Source organism: Canis lupus, chromosome 5 (assembly GCF_048164855.1).
Source record: "Canis lupus baileyi chromosome 5, mCanLup2.hap1, whole genome shotgun sequence".
Lineage (NCBI taxonomy): Eukaryota > Metazoa > Chordata > Mammalia > Carnivora > Canidae > Canis > Canis lupus.
In genome coordinates, this window is record NC_132842.1 from 17,874,794 (window position 1) to 17,894,894 (window position 20,101).

At 39.0% G+C, this 20,101-nt stretch overlaps 2 protein-coding genes across 7 annotated transcripts in view; one reads left to right on the forward strand and one right to left on the reverse strand.

Annotated features, from left to right (window-relative positions):
• The window catches only part of LOC140633127 (coiled-coil domain-containing protein 144A-like), a 606,261-nt gene that overhangs the window by 272,308 nt on the left and 313,852 nt on the right, over positions 1-20,101 (reverse strand).
• Positions 1-20,101, forward strand: part of LOC140633286 (ankyrin repeat domain-containing protein 26-like) — a 169,390-nt gene that overhangs the window by 22,251 nt on the left and 127,038 nt on the right. For all 6 annotated transcript variants that reach the window (XM_072825617.1, XM_072825618.1, XM_072825613.1 and 3 more), the window contains 2 exons: positions 12,624-12,884; positions 18,931-19,088. In XM_072825617.1, the coding sequence (XP_072681718.1) occupies positions 12,661-12,884; positions 18,931-19,088 (382 nt within the window). In that variant the 5' untranslated portion in view covers positions 12,624-12,660. The remainder of the gene's footprint in view (positions 1-12,623; positions 12,885-18,930; positions 19,089-20,101) is intronic.

Sequence of the window (20,101 nt, forward strand, 5' to 3'; positions counted from 1 at the left end):
AAGGTACCCTTGAGTTATAATAGACTCCAAGTCTGAGAACAGATTCCCTTTTAGTTAATACAGTATTCACTGGGATCCCTGGGTGGCGCAGCGGTTTGGCGCCTGCCTTTGGCCCAGGGCGCGATCCTGGAGACCCGGGATCGAATCCCACATCAGGCTCCCGGTGCATGGAGCCTGCTTCTCCCTCTGCCTATGTCTCTGCCTCTCTCTCTCTCTCTGTGACTATCATAAATAAATAAAAATTTAAAAAAAATACAGTATTCACTATTTTCTGTATAAGAATAGGTTCTTTAAGGGACTTACTCCCTTTTATTTTCACCTTTGGAAACCATTGTCGTTGATGAGTATGTTATGAACATCCCCTCATATGCCAGAAAGTGAGAATTTCCTTTAAGCGTGTAAAGACAGACCACCATGGATGAAAACCTAACTTAGTAGAAAGTTGTTTATATTATCCATGGCCAGTGCTTTTGAATTGCATGTTTTCTTTCATCACTATGTGTGATAGCTTTAAAAAAACATGTATATAAATATGCATTAACAATCACTGTGTGTGACATTTAGTTTACCTCTTTAGTGCTGTCTCTAGTTAGAAAATAACAATTAACTTTGATATTATAAATAATATTTAACAAACAACTGATTTTTAGAAAGCTTGTATTTTTTATAGCCATGTATTAGGGCCTGAGAAACTGACAAAACTAGACGATTTGCAGATTTCTGTGTTGTCAAGTGAATAAACACATGAAATCATGTTTATAAATACCCAGATTCATTGCAGATGTTTTTAGTGGACTCTATTTTTAGGCACTACTGGGTTGAACCACACAATATTAATTAGTACCTAGTAAATAGTAATATAAATACTTAGACTAAATGATTCCTATTATTTACAAAGTATACCATTGATTTTTGCAAATGGCTGGTATGTCAGGATGGGTTAGGTTGTGCTTTGGCAGCAAACAATTCCAAGAATAAATGTTCATTTCTGGCTCATGCTCTCTGTCCATTGCACACTGGTGGGGTGCTCAGCTCCATGTCCTCTCTGTCAGGATTGTGCTGGTGGAGGTGCCATTCCCTTGAACATTGGACAGCTTGGGAAAGAGATGTAAGATTCTCTTAAACGCGTCTTCCCGGGAGGGACAAACCTGATGCTTTCTTTTTATGGGTCAGGGCAAGTCATAAGACCCAAACTTACTTCAAGGAGGTGGGGAAGTGCCGTGCTCTTCCCAGGTGCCTGGAAGAGGAGAAGGCACAGAAATATTGTGGGGTTGCACCACTGTTTAACCACAGTTCGAAAATTTTCCAAAGTAAATGAGTGTCATGAAATTTACTACATTATCTACTTTGGTGTAGCAGTTGGGTTGTCAGTTATAATTGATAATGATGGTTAAAACCATTTACTGTACCCCTAATTTATAGTGTAATCCCCTGGTGTTAGTATCTCTTCCCAGAAAAGTGTGCATTTAACTACACCAATAATTTTTTCTTACAGATTTTATTTATTTGAGAGAGAGAGAGAGAGGGAGAGAGAGAGAAGGGAGCAAACGTGTGCACATGAGCATGAGCTGAGTAAGGGGCAGAGGGAGAAGCAGGGTCCTCGCTGAGCAGGGAGCCCGCACTGGGGCTCCATCTCTGGACCCTGAAATCGTGACCTGAGCAGAAGGCAGACACTGCACCAGCTGAGCCACCCAGGCGCCCCTAATTACAACGGTGATTTATGTTTCAGTCTTGAGTTCCAAGACTGCCACGCGTGCTCTACAATGCAGGCTGGCTTGTATTTGCAAATGTTGCTTAAATCAGTTTGCTTGTTGATAGAAATAAGCTTTCCTATCTCTTATAATAATCTCGGGATTATTGGGCCACTATCCTGGCTACTGTTAATTTTTTAAAAATATTTTATTTATTCATTCATGAGAGAGACACAGAGAGACAGAGACACAGGCAGAGGGAGAAGCAGGCTCCATGCAGGGAGCCCAATGTGGGACTCGATCCCTTGTCCCCAGGATCACAACCTGGGCTGAAGACGGCGCTAAACTGCTGAGCCACCCGGGCTGCCCCTGGCTACTGTTTAATTTGTAGTAATTTCATTTCTTCCTTAGTCTGTCTTTGAGTGTCACACTCATGTTTTTAATTGTAAAGTGTGTAACATAGAATTTACCATAGTGGCCACTGTTAAGCATTCAGTTCAGTAGTATTAAGTATATTCATATTGTTGTGTAACAGATCTCCAGAACTTTTTTTTTAATATGGCAAAACTGAAACTCTGTACACATCAAACAACTCCCCGTTTCTCCTGCCCTCCTCACCCTTGGCAACCACCATTCTATTTTCTGTTTCTGTGAGTTTGGCTACTTTTGATACCTTATAAAAATACAGCTACACAGTTTTCTTTTTCTGACTGGCTTATTTCACTTAGTGTAATATTCTCAAGTTTCACTCATGTTATAGCATGTGACAGGATCTCCTCCTTTTTTTTAAGGTGAATGATATTCCATTGTTTGTGTGTGTCTGTGTGTGTGTATAAACCACATTTTGTTTATTCATCTATTGATGGACATTTGATTTGCTTTAACCTCTTGGCTATTGTGAATAATGCTGCAATGAATGTGAATTTGCAAATATCTCTTTGAGCTCCTACTTTCAATTCTTTTGGGTATATAAGCCAAAGTGGAATTGTTCAGGGTCACATGGCAATTCCATTTTTAATTTTCGAGGAACTTTCATACTGTTTTCCATAGTGGCTGGACCACTGTAGATTCTCACCAACAGGGCACAAAGTTCCAGTTTCTTTACATTATTGCCAGCAGTTGTTATTTTTTGTGTTTTGTTTTGTTTTTAGATAGTGGCTATAAGGTGATACCTCTTTGTAATTTTATTTGTACTTTCTTTAATGATTAATGATATTGAACGTCTTTTCATGTGCTCATTGGAGAAATGTCTGTTCAAGTTCTTTGCTCATGTATTTTTGTTGAGTTGTAGGAGCTCTTTACATATTCTGGATATTAACCCCTTATCAGATATATGATATGCAAATATTTTCTTCCATTCTGTAGGTTGTCTTTTCACTCTGTTGATTGCTTACTTTATTTCCCAGAAGTTTTCAAAGATTTTATGTAGTCCTATTTATTTTTATTTGTTGCCTCTGCTTTTGGTTTCATATCCAAGAAATCATTCCCAAATTCAATGTCTTGAAGCTTACATGTGAGCAGGGAAACCTGTTTTCTTGTTAAGAGTTTTACAGGTCTTATTTCATGTTAATTTTTGTATACAGTATATGGTAAGGATCCAACATAACTCTTTTGCATGTGAATATTCAGTTTTGCCAACACCACTTGTTGAAGTGATTGTCCTTTCCCTATTGAGTAGTTCTGGCACCTTGGTTGAAGATCATTCATCCTGAGAGTGTTTTTTTATTTTTATTTTTATTTTTTTTATGATAGTCACACAGAGAGAGAGAGAGAGAGAGAAAAGCAGAGACACAGGCAGAGGGAGAAGCAGGCTCCATGCACCGGGAGCCCGACGTGGGATTCGATCCTGGGTCTCCAGGATCGCACCCTGGGCCAAAGGCAGGCACCAAACCACTGCGCCACCCAGGGATCCCCCTGAGAGTGTTTTTGAGATTATATGCCAGAGAGTATTTTTCCTGGGTTCTCTATTCTGTTTCGTTGGTCTGTATGTCTGTCTTTATGCCAGTCTATCTGTGTTTTGATTACTGAAGCTTCATAATATGATTTGATATCAGGAACTGTGAAGTCTCAAACTTTTTTCTTCTTTTTCAATATTGTTTTGGGTTTTCAGAGTTTCTTGAGATCCCATTTTAGGGCAGTTTTTCTGTTTCTGCCAAAAATAGGATTTTTGATAAGAGTTATAATGAATCTGTTGATTGCTTTGGGTGCAATGGACATTTTAACAATTTTATTTGCATCTTTAATTTTTTTCAGCAGTGTTTTGCAGTTTTTCACTCTATGGGTCTTTTACTTTGTTAGTTGAGTTTATTCTTAAGTCTCTTATTCTTTTTGACACTTTTGTCAATGCGATTGTTTTCTTATTGTCCTTTTGTTTGTGGTTTGTGTTTGAAAACTCAGTTATTTTATTTTGTGGTGATTTTGTATCCTGCAAGTTTGCTGAATTTGTTTAGTAGTCTAATAATTTGGGTGTGTGTGTGTATGTGTAATCTTTTGGGCTTTGTGCATATAAGATCATGTAGTGTCACCTGTGAGCAGAGATAACTTCTTCTTTCCTAATTTATTTCTTGCCAAATTGCAAAGAAATTTTTACTTCTAGTGCTCTCTTGAATAGCGGTAGTGAGGGTGAACATCAATACTTTGTTCATCTTCGAGGAAAAGCTTTCAGTCTTTTAGCATGGAGTATGATGTTAGCTGTGAACTTTTTATATATGGCCTTTATATATTGAGATAGTTTCCTTCTATTGCTAGTTTATTGCTTTAATTGTGAAAGGTATTTAATTAGTCAAATGGATTGAGATGATCATGTGGTTTTGTTCTTCATTCAGATAACATGATATATCACATTTTGTATGATGAACCATCCTTACATCCGTAGGATAAATTCAACTTGGTAATGGTGTGTAATCCTTTAAATGTGCCATTCAACTCAGTTTGCTAGTATTTTAAAAGGATTTTAAAATTACTGTTCTTCAGGCATATTGGTCTATAGTTTTCTTGTAGTATCTTGTTTTGCTTTGCTATCAGAGTAATGTTGGCCTCAGAATGAGCTTGGAAGTATTCCTTGCTCTTCAAATTTGGGGAAGAATTTGATGAGTTTTGGTGTTAATTCTCTACATGGTTAGTAGAATGCTCTCATGAAGTCATGTGGCCCTGGGCTTTAATATGCTGGAGGTTTTTGATTACTGTTTCATATCCTTATTGGATATTGGTCTGTTCAGATTTTAAATTTAAGCCATTGACTTTGTAGGTTGTTTATTTCTAGGGATTTATCCATTCTACGTTATCAAACTTATTGGTGTATGGTTGTTAAGAGTCTATTATGGTCCTTTTAATTTCTGTGACATCAGTTGTTATGTCTCCTTTTTCATTTCTGATTTTAGTTATTTGAGTCATCTTTTATTCTTAGCCTAGCTAAGGGTTTATTAATTTTGTTGATCTTTTGAAAACAACTTTTGTTTCATTAATTTTTTCTGTTATATCTTTGCTCTAATAATTTCCTTTCTTTGCTAACATTGTTCTTTTTGTAGTTCCTTGAGTTATAAAGTTGGGTTACTGATTTTAGATTTCTCTCTCTCTCTCTCTTTTTTTTAAATGTAAGTGTTTATAGCTATAAACCTCACTCTTAGCACTGCTTTCGTTATATAAGATTTGATACATTGTGTTTTCATTTTTATTTGCCTGAAGATATTTTCTAATTTCCCTTGTGATTTATTCTTTGGCTCACTGGTTGTTTAAATCTGTGTTGCTTAATTTCCACATATTTGTGGATTTTTATTTTTCCTTCTGTTTTTCATTTCTGGTTTCATTCCATTGAGGTGAGAAAAGATACTTGGTGTGAGTTCAGACTTCTAAAATTTGTTAAGACTTGTTTTGTGGTCTAACATGTGGTCTGTCCTGGAAAATGTTCTGTGTGTGCTTGAGAAAAATGTGCATTTTCTTGTTGTTGCATAGAGTCCTCCATGTATGATTGTTTGGTGCATTTAGTCTACAGTATTGTTCAAGTCCTCTGTTATCTCATTGATTTTTGTTTGGTGGTTCTTTCTTTTGAATGAATGACATTGAAGTCTTCTCTTACTGTGTTGATGCCAGTGTTTGCTTCAAAAATTTAGGAGTTCTGATGTCAGGTGTTTACATATTTATAATTGTCAAAGCTTCTTGGTGAATTGACCCTTTTATCATTATATAATGTCCTATTTTGTGTTTTGTTAGTTTTTGACTTCATCTCTTTTGTCTATTAGTATGGCCACCCTGCTCTCTTTTGGTTAACATTTTCATGGGATATCTTTTTTCCATCTTTTCATTTTCAGCTTATGTGTATCATTAGATCTAAAGTTTGTATCTAGTAGACAGCATGTGGTTGGTCTTTTTTTTTGTATTTTTTTTATTGGAGTTTGATTTGCATATATATATATATATATATATATATATATATATATATATATATGGCATAACACCCAGTGCTCATGCCATCAAGTGCCCCCCTTAGTGCCTGTCACCCAGTAATCCCACCCTCCCGCCCAACCTGCCTTTCTACCACCCCTTGTTCGTTTCCCAGAGTTAGGTGTCTCCCATGTCCTGTACCCTCACTGATATTTCCCACTCATTTTCTCTCCTTTCCCCTTTATTCCCTTTCACTATTTTTTATATTCCCCAAATGAATGAGACTTGTTTTTTTAAATCCATTCAGCCACTCTGTCTTTTGATTAGGGAGTTTAATCCATTTACATTTAAAGTAATTACTGATAGCGACACCTGGGTGGCTCAGCGGTTGAGCATCTGCCTTTGGCTCAGGGCATGATCCTGGAGTTCTGGGATCGAGTCCCACATTAGGCTTCCTGCGAGGAGTCTGCTTCTCCCTCTGCCTATGTCTCTGCCTCTCTGTGTCTCTCCTGAATAAATAAATAAAATCTTTAAGAAAAAGTAATTACTGATAAGGATGGTATTTTATTCCCATTTTCTTAATTGTTTTCTGTATGTCTTGTAAGTTTTTTGTCCCTCTTTTCTTTTACTACTGCCTTTTCTTTGTGTTTTAGTGAGTTTTTTTTTGGACACATGCCCTTTTAATTACCTTTTGTGTGTTTTCTACAGTTTTTTTTTTGTGTGTGTGGTTTCTCTGGGTATTACATAAAATATCTTCATGATTTCAGTTTATTTTAACCTGATGGCTTTAGTTGCATACAAAAACTCTACTCCTTTATGTCTCTGTCCCTCCACCTTCCCTGCTTTGTTAGTGATGTCACAAATTGTGCCTTTTCATATTGTGTGTCTGTTAACATAGATTTATACTTTAATGCTTTTTCCTTTTAAATCCTATAAAAGAATGAAAAATGATTTATGCACCAACGTAGGGTTCTGTTTTTGGCCTAAGTATTTACGTTTACTGGAGAGCTTTATATTTTCTATGGTTTTGTGTTGTCTAGGGTCCTTTGTTTCATCTCCAAGGGCAATCCTTTAGTATTTTTTGTGTGGCATGTCCAGTGGTGATTGACTCCATCAGCTTTTATCTGGCTGGGAAAGTCTTAATGTCTTCATCTTTATTTTTTTATTTTTTATTTTTTTTATAGTTTTGCCTGTTTTTTTTTTTATTTTATTTTAATTTTTTTTTTATTTATGATAGTCACAGAGAGAGAGAGAGAGAGAGAGAGAGAGAGAGAGAGAGAGGCAGAGACATAGGCCGAGGGAGAAGCAGGCTCCATGCACCGGGAACCCGATGTGGGATTCGATCCCGCGTCTCCAGGATCGCGCCCTGGGCCAAAGGCAGGCGCCAAACCGCTGCGCCACCCAGGGATCCCTGTCTTCATCTTTAAAGGATGACTTTATAGATACAGTATTCTTGGTAGTTCTTTTCTTTCAGCATATTGAATATACCATACTGCTGCCCTCTGACCTGCAAAATATCTGCAGAGACATTGGCTTTGAATCAACAGAGGTTCTCATTTACATGAGGAGTCCATTTTCTCATGCTACATTCAAGATTGCTTTTTTCCTGTAACTTTTCAGTTTACTATATGTGGTGCTGAAGTGAGCACAGCTTTTCAGTTTCATTATAATGTGTTTCAGTGTTGGTCTCTTTGCATTTACCCTAATTGGAGTTCATTCAGCTTCTTGAATTTATATATCCATTTTTTTGCCTCAAATTTGGAAAAATTTCAGCCACTATTTCTTTAAATAGGCTGTCTATCTCTTTCCTACTTCTCCTGGGTCTCCCATAATGCATAGATAGACTTTTTGTAGTGTCCTGTATAGCCCATAGACTGTCTTTACTTTCCATCATTCCTTTTTTTTTTTCCATTCCTGTGACTCAGTAATTTCACATGATGTTTTCTAGTTTGCTGATTCTTTCTTCTGCTTGATCAAATCTTTTTTTTTTTTTTTTTTTGCTTGATCAAATCTGAAGTTGAATCTGTTTAGTGCATTTTTCAGTTTAATCATTGTATTCTTCAGCTACAAAGTTTACCTTTTTTAAAAAGTGTTTTTGTGTCAATATTCTTATTTTGTTCATGCATTATTTCCCTGATTTCATTTAGGTATCTTTTGTGTTGTCTTTTAGCATCTTTAGTAGAGCATCTTTAGAATTATTATTTTAAATTACTTCTCAGGTAATTCATAGATCTTCATTTCTTAAGGGTTGGTTGTGGTGCTTTATTTTGCTCGTTTGATGGAACCATCTTTAACTGTTTCCCTTTGGGCCTTTTGATCTTTTGAGATTAGGGCATTTGAAAAGACAATGATCTCTTTTAGTGTGTTATTTTTTTTTTTAAGTTTTTGTTTATTGATTCTTAAGAGACGGGGGGGGGGGGGGGGGGGGCGGGGGCGGGCTCGGGCCTCCCCTCCGCGGGGCGGCGACACTCCGCGCGGCGGGGCGTTGAGTGTTTACCGCGCGCCCTAGCAACTGGCGGGCGCGCGGCTGGCGGCGCGGGGCGCGGGGCGCTGGGCGCAGTGCGGACGCGGAGCGGGGCGCTGCAGGTGAGTGCGGCCGTTGGGCGCAGGGCGGCCGCCGGGGACTCGCCGCCGCCTCTCCGCGCCGGGCCCCGCCGCTCCCGCCCGCCCCGCGCAGGGGTCCTTGCAGCCTAACGCGGCGGGGTTCGAGCAATGGGGGCCTCTCTCGCCCGCTCCCCTCGTCTCCTCGGGCCGCGGCCCGCCCTGTCCCGGCCCTCTCCCTCCCCTCCCCTCCCCGCAGACCCCCTGCCCGGGCGCCTCCTGCTCCTCGGCTCCCGAGCCGAGCCCCTCTCCGCGGCTCAGGCGACTCCCGGCGCCTCCCCGTCCTCCTACCCTCCGCCCCTGCAGCTCGCCCTCCTTCCACCTACCGTCCTCCTCCCTGCGCCTTCCTGCCGGCGCCCCCTGCCCCCTCACCCCTACAGACTGAGCTCCGGCTCTAACTAACGCCTGTCGCCGTCTGCTCGGTGTTTTCACGCAGGCTTTAAGTGTACGTGGATTCAGGGCCCTGCACATGCCAGTTCTGAAATTCTGATTTTTCTGTAGCTTCATCATTCCCAGAATGGCACGTGTATGCGCCGACTCCCAATCTGTGTTACCAGCCACATTTCTAGATCTCAGCGTGGATGCTCACCTTCCCTTAGCTCTGTTTCTGCTCAAGCGTTACAGAAATTATTCACGGACGGGTTTCATTTTTTTTAATGCTACGGGAAGCTTGCAGCTAATCCTTAAAAAAGAAAAACAAGCTGTGTTACAGTGATTTGATTCGGACAGAAAATGAGTAGAATAATAGACAAAATGAATATAAATGATTTTCCATTTATGAGAACACGTGCACAGAAACTTTTCTCCATTTAATCATTAAACTTTTCAACAGTCGCACCTTAATTCAAAGATACTTACTACATATTCATGTGTATTCGTTGTAACTGTGGTTCTTAGGCCAAAAGGACTCCTGGATTGGCAGTGGGTAGAAACTGGGGAACAGCCTGTTTTGATTAAAAAAAAAAAATTTAGTTTTGTATTTTTACCTGAGTTACACAGACCTTTTTTTTTTTTTTTTAACACCCCTGGGACTAGTGGAATAAATACGGTTCTCCTGCTAAATGAGGCTATTAGAAATGTCCTAGACTTAACATGAAAAGCTTTAGATTACACTGTTTTCTTTTTGTAATTTATTCACTTACGCCTACAAAGTACTTCTTTCTCTTTCTCTGTCCGTCTCTCTTTTTTTTAAAAAAAAGATGTTATTCATGAGAGACACAGAGAGAGGCAGGCTCCTCACAAGGAACTGGATGCAGGATTCGATTCCAGACCCAGGATCATGCCCTGAGCCAAAGGCAGACGCTCAACAGCTGAGCCGCCCAGGCTGTCCCTCTTTCTTTCTCTCTCTGCTCTCACTCTCATTTTTAAAGGCTTTTTCTACCTATCTTGTTCAAGATTTTGATACACTTTTCCCCCCTAATAATATTTTTTGCCTTCTGGGTTGTCCCAGACCCTCCTGAAATTTTCTTAGACCTCAAATCAAGCCTGTTCATTGTTGCAGCTCCTGCCTTTCCAGATTTAGAAAAACAATTTGAAGAGATACAAACGTGTTATTTTTGTATAGACATTTATCATGATGAAGACCTTTTTGCATTTCTTAGCTCTTTTTAAAGTGTCTTTCAGGAAGTTGCTGTATGGGGTGTTGACTGCTGCTACAGTCTTATATAATCTATGTATGTCCACATTTTCCTTTTAAAAAGTACAAGAAGGAAATGATACACATGTTGTAGTTTTATAAGACCACTGAAACAAGTGGTATGCTTAAGATTAAAAATAAATTGTGCACATAAGACTTTCTATATGCGATAAAGCTGTTTGCACTTATTCTTAGCTTGCACTTACTCTCTTAATACTGGCAAACTCAACAGTGTTACTGATGTAAGCATCAGTACAGGCTTACATGTTTGGAATCAAGCAATAGAAACAAACTACTAGAATACTAAAATAAATGCACACAAAAAAATCTGTACCCTAATTGTATATATTTTATAATTGTATGTATTTGTATATATAAGTATATACACAGATATAAAAATATATATACCTATTTATGTACACATATATCAGCCATTCTTAGCCCTGAGAACTATCATTTTTTATAACAAATATTTTGTAATGCCTTCTTTGCTACTCCAAAATCAAAATCCTAGGTAGTAATTCTACATGTGTGCATAGTTTAAATGTAGGATAGGATATCTTTAAATGTAGATAGGATATCTAGATCAGTGGCTCTCAGTGAGGCAGTACTCATAACTCAGAAGTATTATTAACCATATTTCATTATCAAAATGATATTGGCTACTTCCTGGGACCCCAGGATCATAGCCTGAGCCCAAAGGCAGACACTCAACCACTGAGCCACCCAGGTGCCCTGATGTCTGACATTCTTGGTCCTCATCACTAAATCCCAATGATGTCCCCTAACTGTAAAATAAAGGAAAATTAAAAGGTAAATAATTGCAATACAGTAATAGTATGTAAATGCTCAGGTACCACTACACTAGAATATGTAGTGAAGTAGTCAGGTGCTCCAGCCTTACATAGAATTATATACTGTGAATGCAGTAGCTCCAAATGCAGGCTGATGTAAACACATCATTGAAACTTAAATTGTGTGACCAGCATGGCCATCAATGGTGTGATTTTCCAAAATACTGAGCTCTTGGTAGACTTCCATATAAGACAGAATATATACAACCTTCCTTTGACTTACATGATAGTTGCAATCCTGGAAAATTCAGTGTATGTCAAAACTGTGGAAAAATTACTTTGTAAAGTGGAGTTAGATTCTTAGCGCAGGTATTACTTATCTGAAGTTTTTCGCCCACCAGATGCCTAAAGAGTGTAGTATAATTCTGTCTGGGGACTGTTGTGCACATTGCAGGACATCAGACATTATTTTTTAAGAGTTTATTTATTTATGAGAGACAGAGAGAGGCAGAGACGTAGGCAGAGAGAGAAGCAGGCTCCCTGTGGGGAGCCTGATGCGGGACTCAATCCCAGGACCCGCTCCTGGGACCCCAGGATCACACCCTGAGCCAAAGGCAGACTCAACCACTGAGCCACCCGGGTGCCCTGATGTCTGACATTCTTGGTCCTCATTACTAAATCCCAATGATGTCCCCTTCCTATCATTTTGATAATGAAATATCCTTAATAATATTTCTGAATTATGAGTATTGCCTCATTGAGAGCCACTGATCTAGATATCCTGTTACTAGATTTAGTGCAGTACAAAACCCAAAATCCCCAAGTCATTTCCGAAGGGTCCTGGTACTTCGGAGCTTTAGTAATAATGGGGGAAAGCTAATTCTATTCTATATTTAACTTTATCACCATTCTAATATTCTGGAAGGAAGCCTTTCATGATCCTATTAGTGAAAAATCAAACAAGTATAGACTATCAGGGAAAAAAAAGCCTTAAATGTTCACAGTGAGAACTTGCTTGCTAACTCGGCTTTTACTCAATGTTGCAGATAATGTTCTCTTTTTAAAGAAAGTCAGAATAACAGAGTTCAGTTTGACAGCATGGTTCTAAATTATGCACTGCCCAGCCCAGAAGAGCCTTTGGCTCCAGCAAACCTGTTGGACCAAAGGCCTTGATGCCATCTTCCCCCAGCTCTTCCTTCCACTGTTGGGAGTTTTCTGTTTCTGTTTTCTGCCCAGTTATTTGAGCTTTTCTTTCTGGGGCCCAGGGAAATGAGAAAGTTATTTGCTTAGGGCAAATAGATACTAGAAAATCCAAGTGCCTGTCAGTTTTACTTAGAGCTAGCCCAGTAAAAATGAATATTTCTGTTGCATTAAGGAGCAATTTGATGATGAAAAAAAATTGACCACTAAGATTAAGAAGCAGAATATGTGTTGGATGGCTTAAAGGCTTGAAAGTGAGAACGGTTCCAGGAAAAAGGTGATTGCCATCCTGTGTTTCTAACTCTTTCCACTCTGATGCAGGGTGTGTGGTGAGCTCAGATCTGAGCATTGACTGAGCATGGGGGTGGCTCTGACAAGGTCTGCACAGTGGACTGCTGCTGGATATGGGACCAGAACCCTGGAAATTACTCCACTGAATGAAGTGATATTGAAAGAAATTGCGATGTTTGTGGAGAGTTTTATCTACAAACATCCTCAAGAAGCAAAATATGTTTTTGTAGAACCACTTGAATGGAAAACAAACTTGGACCCCTCAGCATTTGAATCAGGATATATTGTCAGGTAAGCTGGTAAAGAGCTTCTAGAGTTTAATGTCTTTATTGTACATATTTTGATAAATGAGTTGTAGGTTTTGGGCAAGTAATTTAACATCTGTGAATCTCAGAAATATTCTGACCCAGGAATTGCAATCAGGAGGCACTCTGCTGAAATCTGGGAACATTCTGTTTAGCACAACAAAATTATGTATGTATGTATGTATGTATGTATGAGAGAGAGAGAGGGAAGATGAGCAGGGGCAGGGGCAGAGGGAGAAGCAGACTCCTGGCTGGGTAGGGAGCCAGCCAGACACTGAGCTCTATCCCAGGACCCTGAGATCATGACTTGAGCCAAAGGCAGACCCTTAACCGACTGAGCCACCCAGGCACCCCTAATTATTTCTTTCTTTCTTTCTTTCTTTCTATCTATCTATCTATCTATCTATCTATCTATCTATCTATCTAGATTTTATTTATTCATGAGAGACACAGAGAGAGAGGCAGAGATACAGGCAGAGGGAGAAGCAGGCTCCCTACAGAGAGCCTGTTGTGAGACTCAATCCCAGGACCCTGGGATCATGACCTGAGCTGAAGGCAGATGCTCAACCACTGAGCCACCCCGGTGCCCTGGCACTCCTAATTTTTAAATTTTGATTTGAATTTCTTTTGATAGGGGATGCATTCTTGAGTTCACCACACTCCAACAATTGTTGTTGCTTTATGTTTGGGCTTTCCACTCATCTATACAACCCTACAGGTGTCAGTAGGCATTGGTTTTGTGACCTCTGCTATAGGCAAAATCCCTTCTGGTATTAAAATCTATTAATTCCTGGGGAGTGGTAAATTTCCCTCAATATATGGGAGAGGCTAATTAGCAATTAGCATTGTCCTCAAATGAGAACCTTCCAAATCTGAGATTTAAGAAAAACCTACCTCTACCTCAAACAGGGAGCTGTCAACTTAGCTCTAGAGAGCTTAGATAAAAAATATATATGTATTTATATAAATGTAATCATAATTATATAGGAGTAATTGACATTTGCATATGTAAATCTTTTTTGTTGTTTTGGTCAGCTTCAGTTTATTTTCCACTTTCAGGCATCGGGATCCTCTTTTCTGCCACCGTGTTCCTCCTTAATTTTGCATATGAACTTTTAAAGTGTGACATTATCAAAGACAGGTCACTAATCAGTCAAATCTTCTTATAGATGCCTTTTCCACTTTTTCCCTTTGGGATTATTTGTGAGAATAAACTCTGAATTTCATTTTTAGTACTGAAAAACCTTTTTTGAACTGTATTTCAGGAGTGTTTGGTTCTGTTGTCATGCTCTACCTTCTCTCTGAATTTCCTGAAGCCTTTTTCTAAAATTGTATTTTATTTCTAACTCTGCCTATGGTCACTTCCTCCCAAAGTGCTTGTCATTATTCATTGCTCCCACTTAAGTTCAGTGTAGTGTCACATGTTGTTTTTTCTAACCTTTGAAAGATGAACTCATCTGCAAAACCATATAGTTCAAAAACATATGAACTACTTAGTACAGAGATGAATTTAAAGCAGATGTCATAAGAGTATCAAGAGCGTCATTGTATCTTACCTCTGTTTATTTTGTGTTCCAAGGACAAACATGACCACATCTGCAACCTACTTAGGTGGGCTGTTACACATACCTCAATCATATCACTGTTTCTCTTTCTTTATCCTTATCCAATTGCTTTTTGCTCTATTTCCATTCTTATACCTCTGCATACAGTCTTTTTTTTTTTCATACAGTCTTTATGCATAGAGGTCCCTCTTAAGCAGGAAGTCTCAACATTTTGGCACATATATGTTTTGAACCAACTACCTCTTGATTGTCTTCCTTCTGTCAAATTTACTGGACACCTTTTCCTTGGGCCAGTTTTTCTATCCATTATTCTTATTTCTGACTTTTATTGGTGATATCTTTGACCTCGGAAGGGAAAAGAGGGTCTGAAAGTAGCATTTGTTGTAGTTGAAGGAAACCATGCCATTGTGGCTGGATGAAAACCAGGTGGGTACTGATAGTCCTGAAGAAGGCAAAGGATACAGCTGAGATTTTGGTAGTTATGGAAAATTCTAAATGTTTACACATCCAAGTCTTGACCACTCCCCTTGCTCTACCCCCACCCCCCCAAACCAAAGAACTGTCAGCAACCCATAGCCACTTGGTATGCTGTGTCCACCAACATAACAAAAGTGATATAGACCAGAGATGCCCTCAATGGCTGGAAGAACGTACCATTAAAAGAGTCCCGGCTACCTCATTCTTTGCCCTTTTGTACACATGCACTGTTCTTGCTTAGGCTGCTGGCCCTTAGGACACCTTTTATTCATTTATTTAAAGGGTGGAGGGTCAACTGCTGTCCTTTCAGATAGGATTCAGCTCTGTAAGTCCACATAAATATGGATACCTAAGTCATCATAAAGGCTTTGAGTTTGGAGCCTCTGGATGCATTTCTACCAAACCACAATATTATTGGATGTTTTAGGATATTTCTTCTTCCTCTTGGGACTATATGTTCTCTCAGCCTTTTGTTCCAAAACAAGTCAGTTTTATTTACATGGAAAGTCTGTTGAAGTAAGTAAGCTACCCTCTTTTGTTGATCTCTTTTATATTCGCACTTGAGGCCTCATTTCTCATTTGATGTTGCACATCTCCAAATGTACTCTTTGCAGCAGTCCTTAAAAAATTGATCAGCCTTCTTCTGAATTAGGCTAACAGACATCTGACATTGAAACTGATCTGCTCATCATGCACTGAAAAAAGGTTTTACATGTCGTCACCCATCTTCTTTTGTGCAGATCATTGTTGAGTAGATAGGCATGGCACTGTCCACATGTTAGATGACTTACTCTTTTCTTTTAGAATCATTTCCAATGTACAACCCTTCATTCTATAATAACACTGGTCATCGTCTTTCCATGTTCATTGTTTTGGGGAAAATAACTCCACTTTCATTCTAATGGAAATCATAGGTCTCCTTGTATTACCATTTTCAATTGCTTTTGTTCTTATCAGACAGAATGAGATAACTAATCTTTCTAAAACACTCCAGAATGAAACCCAAGTCCACTGTAAGCTAAGGACAAATGACACCCTTCAATGATTAACACCATATGGTGGTGGTATACAGAGCTCAGTTGCTTTGACTCATTAGAATGTAGCTCAGGAAATATAAAGACTGGATAAGTGTTCAGAATCACTTAGTGACAATGTTATTATCAGTTCTTTTCTTTTTTGGTAAAATTACGATTTTGACTCATGTCAGCTTTAATACTGTGATATTTTAGCTTCTAATGTCTCTCTGCTGTCTCAATGATATGTCTGAGTTGGGACAAAATTCTCTCCTGGTAAGAGTGCTGTGTAGATGAGGAGTTGAGCCCCGAGCAGTGACCCTCTTCCCCCTGTCCTGCCCACCGCCCTCACAATTCATACCTTTCTGATTCCTAGTTTTCTTTTTTCTTTTGTAAATCTCTACAGGCATCTTTTTTATTGTTGACTTCCCAATACTCCTTGGTAATGGGCATTGTTTGATCCTTTTACCTTCTTGTTCTAGTTCTCTTATCAATGTCATGAAGGATCAGTTACATGATCTCTGATCTTAAAATTGTATTGTTTTATGAGATGATAATTATTATGTTTTGGTAAAACTTTTCTAAAAGATTTTATTTATTTGAGAGAGAGAGAGAGAGAGAGAGAGAGAGCAAGCAGATGGGGGGGTGGAACAAAGGGAGAGGGACAAGCAGACGCCTCACTGACTGTGGAGCTCAACCAGGGCTTGATCTCATGACCCTGAGATCACGACCTGATCAGAAACCAAGAGTCAGACACTTAACCAACAGAGCCACATGGGTGCCCCATATTTTGGTGAAATGTCCAAATTATGCTATTAAAATCGATGGCCATAACGTTTGTTACTTGAGCTCTTTGTTTTTTGTTCCTGAGAATTACTAACTAGTTTTGCAACTGTAGCTTTATATCTCTTGTTATTTTTTAGGCTCATTTATTGAGTAATTACTATGTTCTGGACACTAAACTAGACACTGGGGATGAAATAAATGTGACATTTTTCTGCTCTCTCACCTTATAGCATAAAGCTATAGTATTTTCAGCTGCCCTCCACAATTACAGTTTGAAAGTCTTTTGATCAGGTCAGTGGATTTCATTTGCAGCACATTTATCTTGACCTCACAAGATGGGCATAGTATTTTTTCTTTCCAAAATCTCTTTCTTCCAGTATTAGAAACTGCAAACCCCGAAACAAACCTGCTCTTCCACATCCTCCCTGGAGCTGGCATTTAGTTCCTACTGCTTTGCTGAGTTACAGGCTTCAACTGGTGGGAGCAATGAAATATGTGTCCTGTGCCCTTGACTTCTCCCATATCTTACCAGGAGTTTCACCTTCTCAAGTTCAGTGGCTTGATATTGTTGGCATTCAGTCAGCTTATAACTTAGTCTTGTCATCATCCACTTAGCACATGTGACCAACCTGGCACAGACCTTTAAGAAATCTCAAACCTGAAGACATTATTCCAAAAGCTTTATTTTAGAGAAAACACACATTTTGTATACAACACACATCACTGGTCAGCCTAGAAATCTTCTATTCGTTTATTCCTCTTCTATTTATTGAGTACCTTCTGTGTACAATTACTATGTAAGTTACTTCCTATGTGAGTTACTATGAAAGTTACTGCTGGAAGAACAGTGGGAAAGCCTGGTAAAAGTCCCTGTATTAGCCTCCTATTGCTGCTGTAACAAATTTTCACATACTTAGTGACTTAAAATAATGCAGATTTAATTTCTTAGGGTTCTGGAGGTGAAAAGACTAAAATAAGTGTGTAGGGTTAAAATCAAGGCGTTGGCAGGGCTGTGTTCCTTCTGGGGGCTGAAGGAAGATCCATTCTTGTCTTCTCCAGCTTCTGGAGGCCACCTACATTCCATAGCTTCTGGCTCTGTGTTACTCTGAACCCTGTTTCCATGTCACGTTGGCTTTTCTGACTTGACCCTCCTGCACATTTCAGAATAGTCTTCCCATCTCAAGATCCTTAACTTAATCCATCTGCATGGTCTCTCTTGCCATGTAAGATAAGGCATTTGTGGGCCTCGGGTGTTAGGATGTGGACATCCGTGGCAAGCCACTAGTCTGCCTCCATGATCTCTATCTTCTTCCTTTTCTAGTGAAATCGTGCTGGTAGTACATCTGAATCTGAGTCTGTCAGGTTTACTTTTTCTGATGAACTGGCAATACACCACATCTGTTTATCTGCCTTACAATTTAAAATATGTTAGATCAGGTCTTAAGAGGAGAGCAGTTTTTCCAGGGATATCCATATCTAATAAAAACCTAGGTAGCTTAGTTAATGTTGTACGTGGTAGAAATCTATAGAAATATCACTGCCGTAAAAACATCTTAATATTTCTTAAATGCTGACCTAAAAAAAATAATTAAAATGGGCAGAAAGACAAATCTAGGAGACCCAGAAAAGTCCATTTAGAAAAACTGCTTATTATCCTAAAGTAAACCAAATTAGGGGGTTTGGAGTGGGAAAACATCCACAGAGGGAACCTAGTTTGTCTCTCTCTCTTTCTCTTTTTTATAGCTTTTTGTTCATAAACACAGAGTAGCCAAGAAGATTTCTAACCACTAATTACTGTGGTGTAAACTTTATAAATAAAATAACTTTAGAAATCCCCAAAACATGAATGGTCCTGTAGAACCAGTGATTTTTTTAAAGTTGTCCAACACATTGTTAGAAAAACAAAACCAAAAACTGTGATTGAGTTCATGTAAGTATTCAAGACATGGCTTAAAATGTTCTTCCTGGGTATATCATGTTGCTAACTATGGTTGCTAATAAGCCTGGGAACTTAGGGATCTGAGTGTGGACAAATGAGGAAAAGACATGAGCTTTTAACAAGAAGTACTTATATTTTGTGTTTTATAATGAGCCAGAGGGATGATTTGTCAAAATGTCTTATGTTTAACTTCACTAGCATCCAGGTAACCTTAAGATTTTATTTATTTATTTATTTATTTTTATTTCCTAGTGAAACAACAGTCAAGTCAGAAGAAGTTGATAAAGATGGGCAGCCTTTGCTGTTTCTCTCTATGCCACACATTAAGATCAGGAGCTTGGGGCAGCTGTCACGTTTGCTGCTTATTGCCAAAGACAGAAAGCTGAAGGAAGCACAGGCTTGTATCAAAGGTGATATTTATGCTCCAGTCTATGACTTGAACTTTTAGAAACATAATCATGGGGGAGGGGGAGTTGCAGTCTCTTGAAAAAAGTTCCGTGACCTAAAAGGCAAAAAGTCCTATGTTCGACTTTGTAAAAATGTCATTCATTTTTCTTGGCTGAATGTCATGCTCATATCAAGTTTCTACTTTAAACTGAAAGGCCTAATACTTTACCACTAGCAAGCTTCTAGATTTCTAATTTTAGCATGTGGTTTAAAGAGAGGCTTCCTCACTTCTGGAAAGACCAGAGGCCTGTATCCTCTAAGGTCTACACAGGAGAGAAGACAGATTAGTGGGGCCTGCACCAAACTCCACCCTCTACCCTCAGGCCTGCTGTGACGGATGATGCTCGGTTTCCTCTAAAATGTATGCAGCAAAGATAGCCCAGAGTAATCTCACTTTCCATTGGTCTCAGTAATGTTCCTTTGTAGGTTGCATAGCTTTGTGGAGGTAGTTACATTCACTCAATGGGAAACGTTTTCCTCTTCATTAAGGATGTAGATTTTCATTATTGTCTAAGCATCTAACATGCGTAAAAGAATGTGACCAATTGCCTGGAGCAATTGTTTTCTGAATTTTTCTTATGAGTAGAAATACCTAACAGTACATAATGGTGTCATATACATGTTTTGCCTGTTTGGAATCATGTGACTAGAAGGACTCAAGCATGAGGTGCCTGGTCTTGCCTCTAATCATTCTTTGCTGTGTCTACTGCTATGACGTGGGAAGATGAACCTTTAAAAAAAATATTCTTTAGGATGTAAATCTTATGAGATGTCTGGGTGTCTCAGCGGTTAAGCGTCTGCCTTCAGCCCAGGGTGTGATCTTGGAGACCCGGGATCAGAGTCCCACATCGGGCTCCTTGCCTGCAGCCTCCTTCTCCCTCTGCCTCTGCCTGTGTCTCTGCCTCTCTCCCTATGACTCTAATGAATGAGTAAATAAATAAAATATTTTTTTAAAAAAAGATGTGAACCTTAGGAC